This window comes from Lemur catta, chromosome 9 (assembly GCF_020740605.2).
Source record: "Lemur catta isolate mLemCat1 chromosome 9, mLemCat1.pri, whole genome shotgun sequence".
Lineage (NCBI taxonomy): Eukaryota > Metazoa > Chordata > Mammalia > Primates > Lemuridae > Lemur > Lemur catta.
In genome coordinates, this window is record NC_059136.1 from 83,722,289 (window position 1) to 83,741,219 (window position 18,931).

General features: G+C 39.1%; 1 protein-coding gene across 1 annotated transcript in view; it reads right to left on the bottom strand.

Annotated features, from left to right (window-relative positions):
- Positions 1-18,931, bottom strand: part of C9H8orf34 (chromosome 9 C8orf34 homolog) — a 397,961-nt gene that overhangs the window by 280,487 nt on the left and 98,543 nt on the right. Inside the window, 1 exon segment of the mRNA XM_045560952.1 lies at positions 15,648-15,776. Within this exon segment, the coding sequence (XP_045416908.1) occupies positions 15,648-15,776 (129 nt within the window).

An 18,931-nucleotide genomic window follows, 5' to 3' on the forward strand; every position in this document is an offset into this window, starting at 1 on the left:
CTCTCTCTCTTTTTTTGTCTTTTGAACAGCAGTGGGCCTGGGGCTGAACATAGGCACCATGGACATCAGAGCAGGTGGGGCCTTCAGGACTGGGGCACACAGCAAACAGCAGCTGGTGTCAAACCCCAGTGGGGGATGGACCAAGAGACAAGGAAAGGTCTAAAGTTTGAAGGGTACAGGGAGAAAACAAGAACAGGATTTGAAACTGAAGTTCAGCAGACTATAAAGAGCAGGAAAGAACTGGGTTGGAAAAGAATCTGAAAATAGTTTCAGGAAAATAAACCTGAATAAAGAGCCTATTCCAGGATTTGGATCCCCTCTGCTGTTGGTAGAGGGTGTAGAAGGTACTTTACTGGTTCCTATATCATCTCCCCACCACTAACCTAATGAATCAATCATACACAAAGCCGAAAAAATATGTGCTACTTCATCTCAGTAAATGGCACCATTTTTCCCCTTGTAGAAAAAACTAGAAATGCAGGCATATTTGGGGTGCATTCTTCAATATTCTATGAAATTCTTCTTTTTTTTTTTTGGTAAAAGTAATTGGTAACTAAGAATTTTTGTGTCACTGTACTAAAAGAGAGTCTAATTACCACTTCAAGCATTTTGGGTGACCCAAGGTTAACAAGGTTAACAATTATTCAAGTATTTGCTATATTATGAAGGTAGTGTCTTCAAACAATTCAAGGAGAGAAGGATTCATGGAACGCTAGCATTAGAGCTGGGCTGTACCACTGCTGAGTGTACCATGGTGAGGAACTCTGAGATATAATGGTATCACAGTCAGGGAGGGGACATGAGACAGAGAAGAGATACCAGAACTTTCTGGACAATCATAAACATTTCTAAAGGCCTAACACATATATAAATGTTTGGGTTTAAAAAATATATAGAATTACATATGGTCATTTAGAATAACTCAGATTTTAAGAAAATTTTAGGAAACTTATGGCATACCAAATGGTTTATGTCACAGTCTATAGCAGATTTAAAATACATTATTCCAGTTTATAAAAGCCAAATATATGTGTTAAATGCCTATATTTATGTTTAACGCTATTCCTCAAAAATGTGCCTTTCCATTATGAATTCAAGATTAACACTGAATATCTTAAATATAAATATTTTAAGGACTTCATCTATTTTAAAGGAGAGAGGAAGTGTAGATAATGTGAAACAAAATTCTCTTTCTCATCCAAAGTCATAAAACTTAGATGTCTGGAATTAAATAACCCATGATTTAATTGTTTTGAATTTTTGAAGCTCTCCTGATTCCTTCAACTTGCTGCATTAATGCTCTTAGAGCTGCAAAAAGAGCTTTCTCATTCAATTTTTAGAAGGCTATCAGTTGATCTTTAAATTTCTTTCACACCTCAGATTTATGAATCCATTATTCATAAAGATAGTAGCGATTCATCACTTATCTAGGAAGTACCCAAGAACTGATAAGTCAGTCAAAAAACCTGTGAGTAGTCAAAATGTATGTCCCACAGTACTTGCACATTACTCAGGGGCTAGGTAGGTTCTTTTAATTTCAGCAAACACAATGAGCTCTTTTCAGGGCTGGAAAATTTTAGCAGTGGAAAATGGAGCTGAAGAGAAATGTTGCTTTGAAGATATATTTCAGTACTAAGAAGCAATGGGCCCCAGAATAAAACTCAAACGAGTTAAATGGAAAACTTGGTTTGGGAAAAGATTTATGCTTTTAATTATTTCAACTCTTTGGTCTGACCATATATTGTTCAAACACTTATTATCATATTCTCGTAAAATTTACATATTTTGATGACTTTGCTTAAGAAATTACCCAAATAAATCCCCACTCCATTATATACAATTCCTTCAGCCTTCTATTACCAATGTCAAATTGCCTAGGGTATTTTCTTTCCTTATTTCATTTTTAATCAAAGCTTAAACTGATTAAAAGCCGTTGAAAGAATGTTAATGAAATGCTTCTTCACAGCAGCATGAAACTCTAATGGGAACCACTTACACTGAGTCGCCAAGATATTTTTCCTAGTGTCTAGCAGAATGTCCATGGTTACTCCCTGAGAAGAGATTAACAACTTTTAGGGATTTCATTAACTTTTAAATGCTATCATATTTTAAATTGAGATTTTTAAAGTTTATAGAGACTGGAGATCTGCAGTAAACAGAAAATATGCAAGAAAACATGTGGTGGGTTACCATGATGTGTTATAAGAAAAGAAGGCCCAGGATTTGAGTGTGAGACTCTTGATGTACACTGGAGTATGTGGTCCTACTGAAAGTCAAACTGAGAGCTTAAAGGAAATGTCCTATCAGAGTAGCCAAAGACACGTGGCTTAGGGTAGTGATGGTGTCTAACTGCAGGAGTGAGCTGCCTGGAAGAAACGGGAAAAATGAATTCTTTCAGAGACTGAGCTTCTCTTCTAGATAAAGAAGCATGGGTTCCCACAGGGATGTCAGAAGTAGATTTTCTCATTTTGCTGCAGTGCAAACCTATCCGGATGGCTTTTATTTGTGTCCTTCAATTTATGGGCCTTTCCATTTATTCTAATCTCCAAAGAGGTCTCACTGGTATCAAAATTTCATTCTGAAATACAGTTCTCACATTTCCACATTTGAGTTGCATTGTATCAGGGAAACCAGAGCTACGGCCTTCACCAAGACTTCCATCTTCCCAGGTATCAGCTTCGCCCTAGAGTGAGAATCAAGTTGAAGCTATAGGCAATAGCTTCCACTGAAGTAGCAACTTCACAATTCTCTACACCTTAGTCAGTTTAGTAATTCAGTTCACAAAAGTAGGTCAGAAAATTCGTATGGCATGAAATGGTACTATTTCTCTAAGATCTATTTCCCTATTGGAAAAAAGCCCAGTGATATTGTAATGTAGATACTTAGACTCCCCCAGTTTTTCCTCTTTGAAAAGCCTTTTGTTCAATTGTGGAATAAAATATACACAATTATATATGATAGAATAAAATAATAGAATATAATAGAATATATAACTTAGAAATATGAGTTTTGCACCAGAGCTGGCCCACACTGGCTTGTGAAAACAAACTCTGTACATTCCTTCCCTACGCCTCATTCAATAACGTCACATCTGTAGCTTGAAATTAGCCATAGTGGGAGTGTTTTCACCACGGAAATTGAGAAATGTTACAAAACAAGGCTTCCAGCACCACCGAGTACAGTGAATAATGTTAAGGCAAATACCTGGATGAGTGTCCCCCATATCAACAATGGATGATCAACCTACCTGACAAGTCAATTAAAGCACTCTTTAAACAGACAGCTAACTGCTTTTAGAGCAAAGGGAATTCCTGTTAGACATTGAGGGATTACCCTAGAACCCTAGAACAAAAGCTGGCCAAACTTTCTCTAACGGGCTAAATAGCAAATATTTTAGGTTGTGTAAGCCACATACGGCTCGTATCATATTCATACATTCTTATTGTCCTTTTTTTTCCTTAACAACTTTAATAGCTTTAAAAATGTAAGAATCATGCTTAGAACATGGGCCACAAAAACAAGCCACAGGTTGGATTTGGCCCATGGGCCATAATTTGCTGACCCCTACTCTAGAAACACATATCAATTTTTATCCTTGGTTAATTGCATTGTTCATTTTTCCAAGGACAGTTCCAAATGGTGTTGGTTTTCATCAGGCCCCTCTACCCATCTTCTCCTTTTGCTTTGCTTACTGTAAAGGACCTCAGCTTTAAATAGCCTAAAAAATTCGAAACTATCAGATTTGAACTCCCTAGACGTCCTGACCCAGCCTCCCCCTCAAAAGGTCATTGACGTTGCTCTCTCCAGTCTCAGAGGACAAAGCGTCCCTCCTCCTAGGAATTCCCGTTTCCATGCTTGTTTTCTTGGCTCCATCCCCAACTACACTTCTCAGGTATTGGCTCCATCTATTACGTTCTCTCTCTCCTGAATCTGCAAGTTCTTTACTCTGGTTTTCTCTTATCACTCTACAAACCATTACATGTGTACACAGACACACACATATTCTCTCTCTCTCTCTCTCTCTCTCTCTCTCTCTCTCTCACACACACACACACACACACACACACAAGAAACTAAAGCAAACCAAACAGAAATGACCAAAAAAATCCCCCTTCCCCCCAATGACTGCCCTCTTGTACACCTTCCCATCCATCAGGACTTTTCACAGAAGAGCGTGTATCCCTCCTCTCTCCTCCTTGGTGTCCACTCACTCTTCCATCCACCGCCAACTGGCTTCTGCCTCCGCTATTCTCCTAATGCTATTCTTTGAAACGTAACTATACACATCCTGATCCTTTTCTCTTCTATTGTAAAAATATCCTTTATACATTTTATTTTTATCAAATCAATACATTTAGCACAGAAAAAATAGAAAATATAATGAGGGAAAAAGAAAATAAACCTCCACTCATACACAACTAATGAAAACAGCTTATTCAGTGTTCTTTCAAATAATATTATAGGCATATATTGCCAGATGTACAAATCTCATGTGCTTGTATATGCGTCTACACAAAATAAAATCGAAACATAACAAATACAATATTCTGTTGTCTGCTTTTTATACATATAAAAATATACATATATAAATATATACATAGATAAAAACATATCTTAACTATGTCTTCTATTAATAAATATTTTCTACATCATTCTTAATGACTATACAGTGTACCACTGTGGGCATGTACCATGATTTCCTTATCCATTTCTCTAATGAAAGATACTTAGTTTCCAGCTTTCCCTTATTATGAATCTCACTGCAGTACACAGTGGAAGCACAGCTGGGAGGCAGCTGCACACACAATGGGTATGTTTCCATCTTTTTGATACAGAACTTATCTGCCACTTTGGACATCATGATTTTCTGAAATACTTTCCCTCCTTGATTTTTTTTTTTTTTGACAGATTTTATAAGAGAAATCTCCTTGATTTTTATGCAAACATTCTAACTTGATTTTCATCCTACCTCTCTGAAAATTCCTTTTCTGTCTCCACAATCAGATCACTTTTCTACCTGTATTTCAATTGTTGAGGGTGTGTGTGTGTGTGTGTGTGTGTGTATCCTTATCTATGCACTAAAGATTCCCACATCTATATGCCTAACCAAACCTCTGTCCCAAATTGCCAACTCACATATACACTTGAGTGCTGGGAAGAGGGCTGTCCACTCCATTGGATATCCCAAAGGCATCTGAAACTGGAGTTTGCAACATAGCACTCCTCTCCCTAGAACCTTCTGGAATTCCTACCTAAGGCAGAGGCAGCACCCACTCATCTTGAATATAAACAAAACCCAAAAGCAGAATAAGCTAAACACATCCTTATCTCTATTCCTACCCTTCCTTTATATCAGTGAGTGATTCTCAGTCATATAATCTTCTACATTTTCTTAAATCCGTTCCTCTTTTCCATCCCATGACTACTGCTTTATTTTAGACTCTCTTCATCTTTGCCCTTGCCTCCAGGCATGGACCATATCAATTCTATCCCCCAGAGTGACCCTTAGAAAACACAGACTTGGTTAGGAACATGATCTACTGACAAGATTCCTGTAACACAGAAGTTCCCACCCTCTGACCCCCCTGTGACCTACACTTCTGGTGTCATTGTCTTTATTACTTGCTTCATCCTTCATGCACCAACAGTACAGTATCTTCCTCTGTCTTTGAAATATCTTCTTATACACGTGTTCCTCTCTCTGCTAAGAATATCCCTCCCCAAGACACATCTTCACTCTCCTTCTACCTTACCTTTACCTTTTGATCCTTCTAGACTCAGTTCAGGTAAGTTCTCTATCAGGTTGTCTCTAAAACCCCTTGCAGGTTCTTCTATGCTCCTAAAGCTCTCTGAAAGCACTTTTTTACAAGACTTTGAAATTATGCTTTCCATACCTCTCCTGTACTAAAAGGTAAACTTGAAGTCTGGGCCCACGTGTTAGTCATCTTTGTGTTCCCACATACATTCAGTAAGTGTGGGAATGAATGAACCAACAGTCGCCACATTATCTGCCTCTATTTTCTCTCCTGGGTTGCTATTCCCTAACTCCTCAGGCTGTTTTTCAGAAAAGACTTTTTGGGTACGTTCATGACTGACTGACTAAAAAAGCCTTTTGCTATTTTTTTCCTTGGCTGAGCCCAGATTGCTGTTAGCAGTCACAGAGCATAAATATCTGTCCTCTGTTTCCCCAACAGCTGGGTTCTTTTCCTTGGAAAAGCTCCAGCTCGTGTTTTCACAGGACCTGCAGCCTGTAGACCCATCTCTGGATGGCCTGAAGCCACTCATCCCGCCACTGCCTCACTTCAGGGAGAGCCGCCAGGAGCCCTGAAGCATCAGGCCCAGAAAACTAGCAGTAGAGGCCCTGCCGCCCTGGGAACGGCGCCTCCCTACACAAAAGGTTTTGTTGACCAATTGCATGCAATAGGACACTGCTGCTCTCTAGCTTTTGGGTAGTTTATTTCTTTCTTTCTTTATCTACTTACTTACTTATCTATCTATTTCTAAGCATAACTGCTCCACTATATAAGCCACAAAGCCAAAGATCTCAGCAAACACATAAGATCTACAAACACCCAAACTCATGTAATCTTGTATCAAAGGCTCACACTTAGAGAAGCAGAAGGCAGAGCAGTGAAGAAAGACGGAGCCGGGAACAGGGTCTCTGAGAAGGGCGGTCAGGAAGAAACGGAGCCAGAGGCGGCAACTCACGCCAACCAGGACCGCGTCGTGTGCTCACCGCGGCGTCAGGCCCCGGGAGCGCAAGCGCGAAGCGGCCCTGCTCGCAGGAACCTCAACGTCCAGCGAGGAGAGAAATGAAAACCAGATCACAGCGTGTAAGTAGATTCACCACATCCGGTCCAGAGGAGGGCAGCAACAGAGAAATGATCTGGGAGGAAGTGATATTGAGCGGAGGCTGGAGAGAGGCGTAGACGCAGCGTGTTGGAGAGGAAACAGTGCAAGGAGCTGACCGTGAGAATCCAGGGCACGGACAGCACGAGCCAATGCGTGGGACGGAGGCACCGCAGGGAGTGTGGCGCATGAAGGTCCTCATAAAGGGCCAGACCACGGAGCGCTTTCTCTGAGGTTTTAAGGGGCCACTGGCTATCTGAAACAGTAAGTTTCAGGCTTTCGCTTTAGATCCACAGCACTTGCCGTGAAGGCTGATTGGAGGAACAGAGAAGCAAAATAAGAGTGTCGCAAGACTGCTTGTTCATCTGAAGCCATTTCTATGCTTCCCTGGGCACACAAGCGAGCCATGTCCCCCACCTCCCTTGCGGTCAGCTGTAGGATGTGGGCAGACCAGACGTAACGCTGGCCACTTCCACGCTCATGTTTGAAACCTCCCCACGGCCCCCCACTGCCTCCTTCTGCTTCGGCAGGGACCTTGAGAGGCGTATGTTGAAGATGGTAGAACAACAGGGAGGAAATAGTCTGCATCCCTGGAACACCACATCAAACTATTTCCTGAGTGAGAAAATGTTTACATTGTATTAAGTCCCAGAGAATTTGGCTATGAGACTCCGCTGAGATAAGGTTAGGGCAATCCAGGCAGGCAGAAGCTCAGTAAGGGCAGGGATTATACTTGCTTCCTCTAGCATAGGGCAGGAATGAAACGCAACATGTTAAATGGACGATCAACTGTCTGGTCGGAGATGTTGGAAGTGAAAACTAGAAGATGTGAATAAGGGTGGAGAAAAGAACCAGACTCAAGACATATTTCAGAGCAAAAATGAGTAAGATTTGGTAACTAGTTATGAACAGTAAGAGAGAGTGAGGAGTCTAGAAGGATCCCAGTTTGGATGAATGGGTAAGCCATGCTACAACCACCTAAGACAGAGCATGCAGCAGCAAGGTCGTGTTTGAAGAGGGAGGTGTGATCCAGTTAGAGGTATTGAGTTTAATGTGGCAGCGGAACGTTCAAGTGGAGAGATGCTTGCAGCATGCTATATAAAAGTGTAAAACGTGTGGATGGAAATATGCACGTTTGATTTAGTTGTGTAGTGGTGATAATTAAACGATGACGGTGGACGAGGTTGGATGGAAAGAGCGCTTGAAAGAACAGAGGCAGAGGATGAACTGCAGGAAGAGCATTTAAAGCAGCAGGGAGGAAAGAGGAATTCCTGAATGAGACCTGCAGGGATGGTGTGGAGGGTGCCCAGGGAGGAGCGAGTAAGTGCCAGCTCCCAGAAGGGACACGGTCAGAGAGCAATCAGTGGAGTTAAAACTATCAGAGCAATTTTATAAGATGAGGACTGGAAAACCGCTCATTCAGTTTAGCAATCTGGAATCAATTGGTGAGCAGAGAGAGAAGAGTTTCAGTGGAATGACGGGTGCAATAATAGAATTGCTCTGAGGAGTAAAAGGAAGATGAGCAGGTAGAGACAAAGAGCACTGGCAACTCCTTCTGAAACTTTGTATCAAAGAGCAACAAGGAAATAGGATGCTGTCCAGAGTTAACAACAGAAGAGTGTGCGTGTGCTTGTTTTCAACGTTCCTTAGAGCTGTGGTATGCAACGTGGTGGCCGCTCATCATGCGGCTACTGCACACTTCAGTGTGGCCAGTCTGAACCGAGATGGGCTGTAAATGAAAATGCACATCAGACTTGAAGACTTAGAATGAAATAAAAAGAACATAAAATATCTCGATAGTTGTTTTCTATGGAATACAAGTGAAATTGATAATAATTTGGATATATTGGGTTAAGTAAAAGATTTTATTGAAATTTATTTCATGTTTCATTTGGCTTACTTTTTTTAATGTGTCTTCTTGAAAATATAAAATCACACATGTGGCTCACGTTACATTTCTACTGGGCAGTGCTCAGGCAGAGCATGTTATAGGTGGATAAATGTAATAATATCTGTGGTAGGCAGAATTCTAAGACGGTTTCCAGGATCCACACCTGAGGAATCATTTCCCTTGAGTCTGAGTGGGCCCACTGAGTGTGAAGGATATCGCTCCCTTGGTTAGAACTCTAACCAGGACACTGGGGTAAATCAGAAGAGGGATTACCCTGCGTGGCCCTGACCCAATCAGGTGTGCCCTTTAAAAGAAGGTGAAAGTATCAGGGAGATGCTCCATTGTGGTCTCAAAGAAAAAGTAGGAAACTACTGTTGTGAGGGGAGGAAGCCACAAGCAAGTACCTGAGAATGGCCTCTTGTTTCTGACAGCAGCACCCAGTCGATGAGAAACCAGAGATCTCAGACCCACAATTGAAACAACTGACTTTGGCCAATGACCTGAATGAGCCGCAAGAGGAGCCTGGGCCTCAGGTGAGACTGCAGCCTGACCCACGCCTTACTTTCCACCTGCCTCAACCTTGAGCAGCTAACCCCACCCATACCACTGAGCCACAGAAACTGTAAGATAAGACACTTGTGTATTTCACCACTAACTTGGTGGTAATTTTTAAGCGGCAATAGAAATCTAATACTATCGAACATTTCATTAGCAATTGTTACAGACTAAGCACAACACTCAGTACTTCAGATATTCTGTCTTATTTGATAAAACTCTAAGAAGTAGATGCCATTGTTATTGTGATTTTACAGTAAAGGTAACTGACACAGAGATGTTAAGAAATTTCCCAAGGTCACAAAGTTAATACTTGGTGGATTATTGGTGGATAATTAATGGAATCAGATCTCAGAGGAGTAGGGAGAAAATGGAATCAAGACCACGGGTGAAGACTTTGTCCTTAAAACTAGAGAAACGCCTTCTGGTATGAGAATGGAGGGAGAAGGGCAGGATGGTTCGGGGGGTACCTAGGTATGTATACAGGTGCGGGAAGGAGAAGGCAGAGCAACATCACATTTGATAACCGATGTTTTTCTGGCAGGATGGCTACTTGCTAAAAGAGTGGGGTGGGGGATTGAGTTGGGGTTTTCAGAGTCCTGTGTGGGTTTTGCACAGTCACAGAGGGGTAGAGAGAGGAAGGGACTGACCAAGAGTAAGTGACAGCATTGAAAGCCATGAATCTGCAGCATAATGTTCAGCTTTCATGTGCCATTTTTCCCAGGGACTCTCACCCTTACTGGTGAGGAAGACATGATGATGGCAGCATTTATTGAGGGATAGGAATTTTGTGAGGAGACGAGACAAAAGGATAGAAACGAGGGAACAAGGAAAACTTGCCACAGTCGAGTCTGGCAGGAGAGGAGGGAGACCAGAATCGAGAGAGAGAGATGAGAAAGAATGAAGAAATGATATATGGGAAATGTCCAGGAGGTCACAGCACAGGAAGAGCAGAGTAAGGAAAAGAAAGAGCTAGAATGAACAAAAGCTACGTCGACCACCATCTATAAGCCAGAAGTACAATTTAACACACTGACTGCCACACTAGAAAAAAAAATGTTTTCCTTGAGGCCATGGTGTTTTATTACAAAATAGAATAAAAACTTCAAAAACAAAATGATCCCTTCTAATTTAATGAAAAATGTGTTATTTTTTATTGTTCTCTGTGCATAAGTTATATGCAATTAAATTGTCAATATTAATTGTAACAATAAGAACATCAATAAGGCAGATTTTCAGGAACCAAGTGCAGGGTTTTGCCCAGGGGCCACCCATCCCATAACATGTGTGCTACAGCATGGCAGCATGAGTTTCCTGCGTACCACATGGCTCCCAAGGAAAAGAGTCATATGAGTTACATACGCTTCCTGAGGCCCCATCCTCAACACTAGCATGAGTTAAGTACAACTCACGTGGCAGTTAATGTGCTAGCTTTGGAATATGAATTATAGATCATTAAATTAAAGGTTTGTGAGAATTAGAGAGGTTCTGTATGGCAATCTAGTGCAAATGCCTTCATTTTATGCGACAGGAAACTGAGAAATGAGTCTAAGTGCTGTACTCAACTGGAAGCCAGCAAGTGGCAGAGCAGAGCCCGAGTCGTCTTTCGGTCCAGAGTTCTTTCCGTGACAGCACTTGTATCTGCCTTGGTGGATGTTCACTATGGCATTGAAAATGGATATAACAGAGGGTGCACACTCATTCAAAAATCAACACTTTTAAAACGTGTACCTAAAAATGATTGAGTTTACACTCTGCAAGCTCAGACAAGTGTTGGGGGAGGGGATGAGCATGTGCGTGTGGGGCTGAAGTACATACAGTTAAATGAGAAGATGTTCTCTAACTGAGAAGAATGCAGAAGGACAGAATAAATGTCTAATAAAAGTGCACCATTTGCTTTCATTCATTGAAAAAGTTTCCTAAAAGTACTCATTAGTTATTTATATATACATGTATCTATTCTATTTATTTTGATGTGACTTAGGCAATTCTCAAAATAATAATTACTAATAATGCTACCTCAGATTTCTAGTGAGCCACATATCTCTGGAGGTAGTTTGTTGGGTTTCAGGAAACATGTGTGAAATAAGGCAGAGAAAGATTATGAAAAATGTAGATAGAAAAGGAAATGTCAAGGCCTCTTAACAAATCTGTCCCTTCTTGATATTATTTCTTAAGCTATTGAATAAATTTAATCTGTCAAATTTAGTATTTTTAAAACCAAGATACATCAATGGGAATTGGCTTTGCCTTTGCATATATATATTTTCGTTTCCTTATATCAATATCTATTAATAGATGACCCCATCTATATTGACACTCATATCCATATCCACAAACATTTCCATATTCATATCTCAATATTCAGTGGACATACAGCCAGTCACAAGCAAAGAGTAGGCCGTTATTATAGGAGTGCTCAGAAGTCTATATTTCTATCTCTTTATTACAGAAGGATTTCAATGAATCAATGTAGAAAGAATGAGAGAAATAGAAAATTACCTTTAGAACACCACAGTAGTAATTGTTGCAGGAAAAATCTACCAATAAATGCTAATAGTAGTGAGTACAAATTTGTACAGAAATATTTTTATAGCCTCGATGTATTTCTATCAAGATATTTATTATCAACAGAAGGAAGGATATAACCTTATAGTGGAGATACCTGACAACTTAATCAACCTGATACCACCTTAATCAACTAGGATTAATACAAGCAGTAATGAGATGACAGATCCTGGTAACACGCACAGGAAGGACACTGTCCTGAGGCCCTTCTACCTCCAATCACAGCCCCTGGAAGAGATGCGTTCACTGGGGATGTGAAAGTCTTGCATCTTCACGACGTCCCTATTTAGAAACAATTTCCCTTACTAGTTGAAAGTCAGATGGAGGCAAATACTTGAAGGAATGCGTAAGAGTCCAGGTTCCTGAGAGAAGGAATGCGTAAGAGTCCAGGTTCCTGAGAGGAGAGAGCAATGTTTGAAGAAAGTTCAGAAATGCTACAAAAACCCACTATGCCTACCACATCACGACTATGTGGCATTAAGCCACTGTAAGTCATTCCAACACGCCTACCTTTATAAGAGAGTAATACGAAGATTGCCACAGCTTATGACTGACTTTGAGACAGAACGTTACATTGAAAGATCTGCCAAAGCCAGAAAAAGAGCATGGTGCAGTTGTCACTGAAACAAAAATCATGTTTGCAAACTGGAGAGACTATTTGGTCTCCAATTCTGACTTAAAAGTGTGTGCGTTTTTGTGTATATTTAAGACTCTAAAAGCTGACAGTTGCTGAGCTAAGTCCATCATGTTGAAAGACGTAAAGCATTATTTACTGTCAATTTCAACTACAAAATAATATTCCTAAAACATACAGGTTTTTAAAGAATGTACAATGAAGATAAAGCAAAGAGCGAATTCTCATCAAAGACTGTACTAAAATTAGATCACTAAAAACTTTCAGCCTTTTCCATCAAAGGCTGTGCTGCTGGAGAGAAAGAGTCACAGTATCAAGACATGGAGTATTCCTTTTGACCATACCCGGAGGAAAATTCCATCCTCTATGTTCTCCTAGTAATTAAAACAATGGGCAATAAATTCCCATCAAATCAGAGAAAGAGTTGTTAGCCTGAAACTATTATAACAGTCAGACAAGTTCTAACAAGAAGGAATCATATCCTGGCTCAGGATAAAGGAAGAAGTCGATTTGCGATTACATAGCTAAACTCTGGGCAACTAGACTGCTAAATAAACATCAGTAAATAGCAAAGCTGCATTTGAGCCAATCTCTACTGACCATGGTAGGCATGTGGATAATTTGGTGGTCAACAGTAGGGCCTAAGACAAGGATTCAGTATTAAAACTCAGATACTAGAAATCACAGAAACTCAAATCATTCCAACAAAATATTATTTTGTTCAGAAAAATACTCAAATAAATTAAAGAGAAAAAATTGCAATTCCTCCCTATGTAACCAACCGTCTTCTTACCCCACATAAACCCCACCAGAATACTCTTAAAAGACAGAGTCCCTCAAAACCATCAAGTGAAGCCAAAGCCGACCCTCCATCCTATAAATAGGAGGTGACTGGTACACTTTATTAGGGCTCTGCTGCTGACTCGCCTGGTAGCTTTGGCCCTGACTTTATCCCAAGAGTAATGTCTCATGCCCTGCTGACCAAGGACTGCTCCCTAGCCTTTATTGTTTCTCCAGACTGCTGCCCTCCAAACATTAGACAAGCCTCCCACTAGCCTCTGATCACAGGACTCAGATGAGAGGCTCCACCTGTACTATTGTCTGAATGCATCCCCCAGAATTCATAAGTTAAAACCTAACCCCCAATGTGATGGTGTTAGGAGGTGGGGCATGGGAGGTGATTAGGTCCTAAAGGCAGACCCCCCTGATGGGATCAGTGCCCTTATAAAAGAGACCTCAATGAACTACCTTGCCCTCTCCACCATGTAAGGACACAACTAGAAGTCACCATCTATGAACTAAGAAAACAGATCCTCATCAGACACCAAATCTGCCAGCATCTTGATCTTCGACTGCCCCACTTCCAGAACTGTACAGAATAAATTTCTACTGTTTGTAAGCTACCCAGTCTACAGTATTTTGTTACAGCCACCTGAAGAGGCTAAGACAACCTGTAAGGCCACAGCCAGGTTTTCTGGGATAGACCACAGCTTGAACTCTGACACTTCTGCTGCAAATCTGGGCAAGTACATAATTGAAATGCAGTCAAATCCTGCTATTAAAAAGTTTTGGGGACTGACCAAACAGTATCTTACAAATTAACAACAGTACAACAAGTGTTTGCAAGGCAGTTGTCGCACTTTAAAGGATAAACGTTGAATGATATCTGAAGATCTGTGCAATAATCAGGCACATTCTTCAATCATCCTTCTTTTAGCTCACATTATTAGACAAATTGATAGGCTGTAAAGAGCCACAGGCTCTGCCTAAACAGTACAATTTATAAATATTAATACATGCCTTTGCCATATTAATAGGATCAGGCTCTTTTCATGAACATAATATAGTAGTAAGCTGAAACTCACTTTATTGTTATTTGCTTCAAAAGTAAATCTAGCCAAAGCAGAAGTTTCTTGACCCTTACAGAAGATTTCTACTAATGGCATAGTTATAAGATTCTAGTATAAGGCAGCTTAACTTTTGAAAAGGGTTCATTGCACAAGTCTAAAAGAAAGACTCTCGTGTTATGAATGAGGAAGTGTAAAAAAACTAAAGCTACATATACACACACGCACACATATATATAAAATACCATATGTAAATATATGATATATGTATACATATATGTGTGTATTTATATATATAACTTCTTGCAAAATAAATCAAAGGACAATGTTTAACTTTGATACACATCATGAAATTAGTAAAACTGTGCAATTTGGGAAAAAAATAGAGATCCTAAAATATAATCTCTTAGAATTTGCTAGTGTTCTAACTACTTTCTTTTTAAAATCTTTGCCATTTCATGATACTAACTTAAAAAAAAAACATTTGCTGAGGCCATGGCATTAATGTGTTTCTAAAGGTGCCTAATTTTTAAAATTAAGAAACACTTAAGGAACCAAAGAAAGGTAGGAATACTTTGAACACACTACTGTATGTATAACAGAATGCATTTCTCAAATTGAAATACTTGTTTGATTGCCACTCTCATGGCCATAACATTTAAATGTTTTTACTTGAAATGTATCATTTTAAACCTTAACACCTACGAGAAGAAGAGGCACACTCATGTCTTCCTGCTTTGGAAACGAGAGAACCAAGGCTCCTGGAATTAAATGATTTACCTCACAGAAGCCAGAGCCAAACTCTAACCTAGGCCCTCAGCTTAACTTCATTGCTTTTATAAAAAAAAGTAAGTTACAAGGCACTGTGCTAGGCTTTGAAAGTATTCTAAGAAGAATCTGGCCCAGGTACCATTCTTAAGAAGTTTAGAGACATCAAAAACTCATGGAGGCAATGGGTATGTTTATTAATTAGAAAGACACTCAAAAATGTGTTTCAAAAGAGAAGAATGAAGAAGACACCATTAGGTGCACATGTGAACTGAGTAACAGAAATCATGTAGAGAGCTTGGGGTCAAGCAGCTATGAGGAGTCCTATAACCCCTACTCTACATAATCAGTCTACCCACGGATGTGTGTAATATGCAAAATCAATCCTCATTTCCAATCTTACGCCCTTAGAACTCCTCAGCCTTTCACAGAATTATAATGAGGATGTTGGAAATGGGTTGTTGGCACTAGTAATGAATGTTTCTCCTTTATTATTGGTGAGGAATTTCAATTATAATCAAGTAAATGAACTTACTTCGAGAGAGATTCTCAAGGGCTTTCCCCAGCTTCTTGCTCTCTTGAAGGATGTGATTCAATTCATCAAAATCACGGCTTTCTGGTTTAGTCCTCCAGTTCCATTTAGGATGCTCTACTGACCTTGGCACTATGTTTAAAAAAAATGGTTATTTCATAAGCATGCTGCAAAATGATACAAACTCACTATTCATCGTTATGTGAAAGACTGCACCAAGATCAATGTACAGAATAAAAAAAAATGTGTATCTTAGAGATGGTTTTCTTGTGAGCAAACAGAGGGGGAGATGTAAATCTGAGTTTGAAGAAAACATATTAACTGAACAAGTAAACAGAAGTGTGGCAGCATTGATGGAAAAAAGAAAAACTCAAGTATTGATTTAAAACTAATCATTTCTATAACTTAGGGAGAAACATACAGGCAAAGTGTATTTTATATTATGTTAGCAACTTAAAAAGTAATTACTAACTTCATCAGCAACTAGTAAATATTTTAAAGACATCTTGCTACATTTTCTAAAAAGCATAGCAGACTAAAATGCACATATTTACCTTCACTTCCCCCCAAATTCCCACTAAAATTATATTACAGTCAAGGGATTTTTTTTCCTCGAAGAATTGGCTGAACAAGGAAAGAAGACATTATTAGGCAAGAAACAGCAACATATTTTGGGAAGAAGATGAAAAATGGATTGATGAGTGGTAACTGACTTTAGCAAGATAGAGAAAACTGAAACCTAAGTCTCCCTGAAGAGAAAAACGCCAAGAAAGTCAACATTTCAGAATATTTAAATATTAAAACATCAATCCAAGAGAACAACATCAAAGTAACAAAGATATAAGAACTTAATTGTTTTCCAGATGTAAAGAGTCTATTAAATGTCCAGTACAATTCAAGGCTTATTATCAAAAAATTTTACATAGTGGCAACAAAGAAAATATTGTAAAAGTTTTCAGGGAGAAAAGCAGAAAATCAAATTGGTATCAGACTTCTCAATAGCAACAGCTGGCCTTAAAAGATAAGGGAGCAATTCCTTCAAAATTCCAACTGAAGATCACATCTCACTTAGAATTTTATACCCAACTAAGGAAAAAATTAAGCTACTTAGTAGAACTAAAAAATGTACCTAGCAAAAGCACTCTTCCAGAAAGCTCCTAGTGAAGATGCTCCACCAAAATGAGCAAGTAAATCAAAATATGAAAAGATTTGGAAATCAAGAAATAGGTGATATCCCATAAGGGAAAAAAAAAGGAATTCCCAGGATGACAGTGAAGGATAGTCTTATAAGACAGCTAAGAAAAACTCTATAAACCAAGGAGTCAAGAGTTGAGCAAGAGGACAGAGCACTACAGAAGAGAGGGCTCTAAATTTTTTCAAGTAAAATAAAGGATAAATATAACAGAAGTTAATATTACTTGATGTGTTTGATCACATTGAGAAGGTTTAATTCTTTGGGCGGGGTTTGGTGAAGCTTTAGAGATGGGTACATAGAAAACAAACAGAAAAGCAAGAAAATGATCAATTCTAGAAAAAAAATAATAGCTGTATACTGGCTCAACTGTGAAAATATGTTAATATTGTCATAATAACATCAATGTGGAATACATATTTAACCAACATTTGAAATAAGTGCATTACTATACTGCCAGGATGAGATGGGGATTAGAATATGAAGCACAAACTATGAAAGAGGTCAAGAGATGATGCCTCAAATTTAAAAAGTAAGTTAGTCTTATATTTTCAGGTACATAGACTTAGGAACCAAAAGAAACATCTAAAAGAGCTGAAAGAGCTTCCAGGCGAGGAGCAGAGTTGGGGAGAAAGAAGGGCACTACTATCTCGTGGTACTACTTTACTTTTTTCACTATGTATGTTTTTATAAAAATCAAGTAAAATAAATTTTTAAAAAATATTTGTATGCTAAGGATATAGGAAATAGTTTTGAACTATTGAAATAAATCATTCTGACACTTTTTTTTTATTTCAGCATATTACGGGGGTCCAAATGTTTAGGTTACATATATTGCCTTGGACCTACCTGAGCCCTCTGTCACTTTTAAAAAAAGTAATCTGGCAATATCTATTACAATGAAAAATGCACTGACCCTGTGACCCAGAAATCTTATGTCTAGTAAGTCATCATAAAGAAATGAAAACACCTGCACTTGTGTACATATGTCCAAGTTTGTTTATTTTGACAGAAAATGCAAGACTTATTTATTATTTGTGGCGGCAAAACCCTGTACATAATCTAAATGTCCTCCAACAGGGGAATGGCTGAATAAATTAAGGCACAGTCACCCTGTGCTATAGTATATAATTATCAAAAGTCATAAGTTAAATATATTACCATGGGGATATTTCCACAATATACTTTAAAATAATAATAACAAGTTGCTTAAGAATATGTACAGTTTAAGGAGATTTTTAGACAGCAAATCAACCTATATGTTAGTGTGTACAAAGAAAAAGACATACAAACATACAAACTATTTCTAGGGGAGAAGAATCTGAAGCAGGGGGAAGAGAAAAAGACTGTTTCTCTTCCTTCATGTCTGTATATTTTAAGTTATCAAATTAAGCTAATTTTGCTTCAGTAATTTAAATAAATCTAAAAATTAAAAAAAAAAAAGAATGCATCTGCCTCATCTGAGCTTCTTTGTTGAAGGGACGGGGATCTCAGCTAATATTAACACACCAGAGTTGAAGCAGGCGGAGAGTGGACTCAGTGACCATGATCAGTCTACAAAACCCTCCGGACCCACTGCTGTTACCCGACAGTCCATTCCTGGGGGATCCCTAAGGATGAACCCAGGCCTGAGAGAGAAGCTTAGATGAGGGAGCAGATGATATTTGTACCAGATTCTTCAAAACATTGGCACTTTTGTTAACTTTCTTAAATAATTTCACTACTCTGCAATCTGCATCACTGCATTATCTAATTTCCTGGAAATCACCATATGCCATCAAGGTTTCTCTCTCTTTTTAATTTACAAAATAAGAGCACAGATTCAAAAAAAAAAAAAAAAAAACCAGTCCCAGTCATCATCCTCAGATAACTACCAGACACAGCCCAGCTGCCCACCATCCCAGCTGAGCCCAGCACCTACAGACCTACCCCCGAAGGCACCACATGTGCAAACCAGGTGAGGCCAGCAGAACTGGCCAGTCAACCCATGGAATCATGAGACACCATAAATTGTCTTCAGCCATTGAGTTTTGGGGAGGTTACATGTCACGTAACAGAAAACTAATACAACACCCAAGAACTTTTCCTTAACTTT